A 2631-nucleotide genomic window follows, 5' to 3' on the forward strand; every position below is an offset into this window, starting at 1 on the left:
AAAAAAAAAAAAAAAAAGAATGTATACGCATTTTAAAAAAGGAAAAAACTGGCTTGGTGCCCGCTGTGGCACAATAGTTACAGACCCAGTCACTGAGGCTGGCGGGTTCAAACCCAGCCTGGGCCAGCTAAACAATGACAACTGCAACAAAAAATAGCTGGGCTTGTGGCAGGCACCTGTAGTCCCAGCTACTTGGGAGGCTGAGGCAAGAAACTTGCTTAAGCCCAAGAGCTTGAGGTTGCTGTGAGCTGTGACGCTATGGCACTCTACCAAGGGCAACATAGTGAGACAATGTCTCAAGGAAAAAAAAGAAGAAGAAAAAAAACTGTACTAAATTTGTGTATTCAAGTTGCAGTTGACTTTTACAATTATAACAGGTGCTCAACATGACTTGTATTTATGTTTTATTATCAGTATATATTGAGTATTATAATTTTGATACAGTTTTTTTCCTTTCTTAAAGTGTGTGTACATTGTTTGGCACCTTCTGTGTATTAATTTTGCTGTATAGCTGTATGTGAGTCATCTAAGATTGTCATTGCCTTGAAATCACGATTGTGCTTCTATCCTCAGCCTAATGTTGTGGTTGGCTGAGGAAAATTAATCATTTCATTGGGGAATTGTATTTGTACAATCTTTCACATGTTTGTGATGTGTATATGCTCCTCAACAAAATTCTTTTGATTTTTGAGATTATTTTTCTTATATGTTAAGTTTCTATTTAATAATTTCTTATTGTTATATGAAATGTGAAATAGTTGTGTAGGTAAAATGCTTTATTAGTAATGCTAGAAAAATTATAAGGGAATAATTACATGAACTCTTGAAAGCGTATTTGTGGCATATAAACCAACACCCTTTGTGATATAATAAACTTAGCTTGTCAAGGAATGTATAACCGTATTTTTAATTTCATTTTTCCTTTTATCTTTTTGTTTCATACACAGTATCGGGAAAATTGCTTGGCAGCAAAAGCACTTTTTTCTGACTTCTGCCTACCAACGTTATGCCTTCAAACTCAGCTATTACCTTACCTTGCAATGCTAACCATTCCAATGAGAAATCAAGGTAATAACAGGTTTTTCTTTTCCCAAAGAAGTAATGTTTTATATCAATATCTTTTTGTGGGCCAACTTACCGCTATATTAAGTGAGATGTGTTTTTTTCCTTTTTTATTTTTTGGTCCAGAATTTTTTCTCCTAAAAAAGCATCAGACAGGCCAGGCACAGTGACTAACACCTGTAATCCTAGCACTGTGGGAGGTGGAAGTTAATCCCACTCTGAGGTGGGAAGATCACTTGAGCTCAGGAGTTTGAGACCAGCCTGAGTAAGAGTGAGAGCCTGTCGCTATTAAAAAACAGGAAACTTAGCTGGGCATCATGATGTATAAGCTCATCTACTCCAGAGGCCGACGTAGGAGGATCACTTGAGCCCCAGGAGTTTGAGGTTGCAGTGAGTTATGATAATGCCACTGCACTCTATCTGGGGCAACAGAATGGGATGTTGTCTCAAAAAACAAAGCATCAGACAGTACAGAAGTGTGTATATATATTTTATTTATTTATTTATTTATTTGAGACACTGTGTCACCCTTGGTAGACTGCCTTGGCATCACAGCTCACAGCAACCTCAAACTCTTGGGCTCAAGTGATTCTCTTGCCTCAGCCTCCCAAGCAGCTGGCACTACAGGTGCCCACCACAATACCAAGCTATTTTTTGTTGCAGTTGTCATTGTTGCTTTAGCTGGTCCGGGCTGGCTTTGAACCCTCCAACTTTGGTGTATGTGGCTGGCCCCGTAACCACTCTCCTATGGCAGCTGAGCCCAGAAGTATATAAAGTAGAAATTAAAAGTACCTCCCTACATGCACAAGTTGCTTTAGGCAAATTTATGTAAACTCTTCCAGACTTTTTTTTTTTTTTGAGACATAGTCTCACTTTGTCACCCTGGTAGAGTGCTGTGGCATGATAGCTCACAGCAACTTCAAACTCTTGGGCTCAAGTGATTCTCTTGCCTCAGCCTCCCAAGTAGCTGGGACTACAGCTGCCCACCGCAACATCCAGCTATTTTTAGAGACGAGGTCTCACTCTGGCTCAGGCTGGTCCCAAACCTGTGAGCTCAGGCAATCCACCCACCTCGGCCTCCCAGAGTGCTAGGATTATAGGTATGAGCCACCACGTCCAGCAGCCTACCTTTTTCCTATATATGAATGCTGTTTCTTCACATGTCTCTTATAACTTTTTGCCAAAAATTGAACATTTTAGGAAGTGTATTATAGCAACTGTGTGTATTAATTCTCCTCCTCTAGGACTTGTTTTTATTTATTTATTTATTTTTTGTAGTTTTGGCTGGGCCAGGCTTGAACCCACCACCCCCGGTATATGGGGCTAGCACCCTACTCCTTGAGCCACAGGCACCACCCTGGGACTTGTTTTAAATATTTGCTTGTTTATTTGTTTAAGGGCTTGATTAAACTATTTAGATCAAATCTATCTTCTGTAGAATGAAGGTTTTGTCCCCCTCAGAAAACTCAGCCTTGGGTGTGCCCATTGGTTTTTTGTTTTTTTTTTGAGACAGAGCCTCAAGCTATCCCCCTGGGTAGAATGCCATGGCATCACAGCTCACAGCAACCT

At 40.1% G+C, this 2631-nt stretch overlaps 1 protein-coding gene across 1 annotated transcript in view; it reads left to right on the top strand.

Moving 5' to 3' along the window:
- Nucleotides 1-2631, top strand: part of RAD17 (RAD17 checkpoint clamp loader component) — a 47485-nt gene that overhangs the window by 36085 nt on the left and 8769 nt on the right. Inside the window, exon 15 of the mRNA XM_012802740.2 lies at nucleotides 948-1068. Coding sequence (XP_012658194.1) covers nucleotides 948-1068 — 121 coding nt within the window. The remainder of the gene's footprint in view (nucleotides 1-947; nucleotides 1069-2631) is intronic.

The sequence above is a fragment of the Otolemur garnettii genome, unplaced genomic scaffold (genome assembly GCF_000181295.1).
Source record: "Otolemur garnettii isolate 467f Iridium unplaced genomic scaffold, OtoGar3 scaffold00017, whole genome shotgun sequence".
NCBI lineage: Eukaryota > Metazoa > Chordata > Mammalia > Primates > Galagidae > Otolemur > Otolemur garnettii.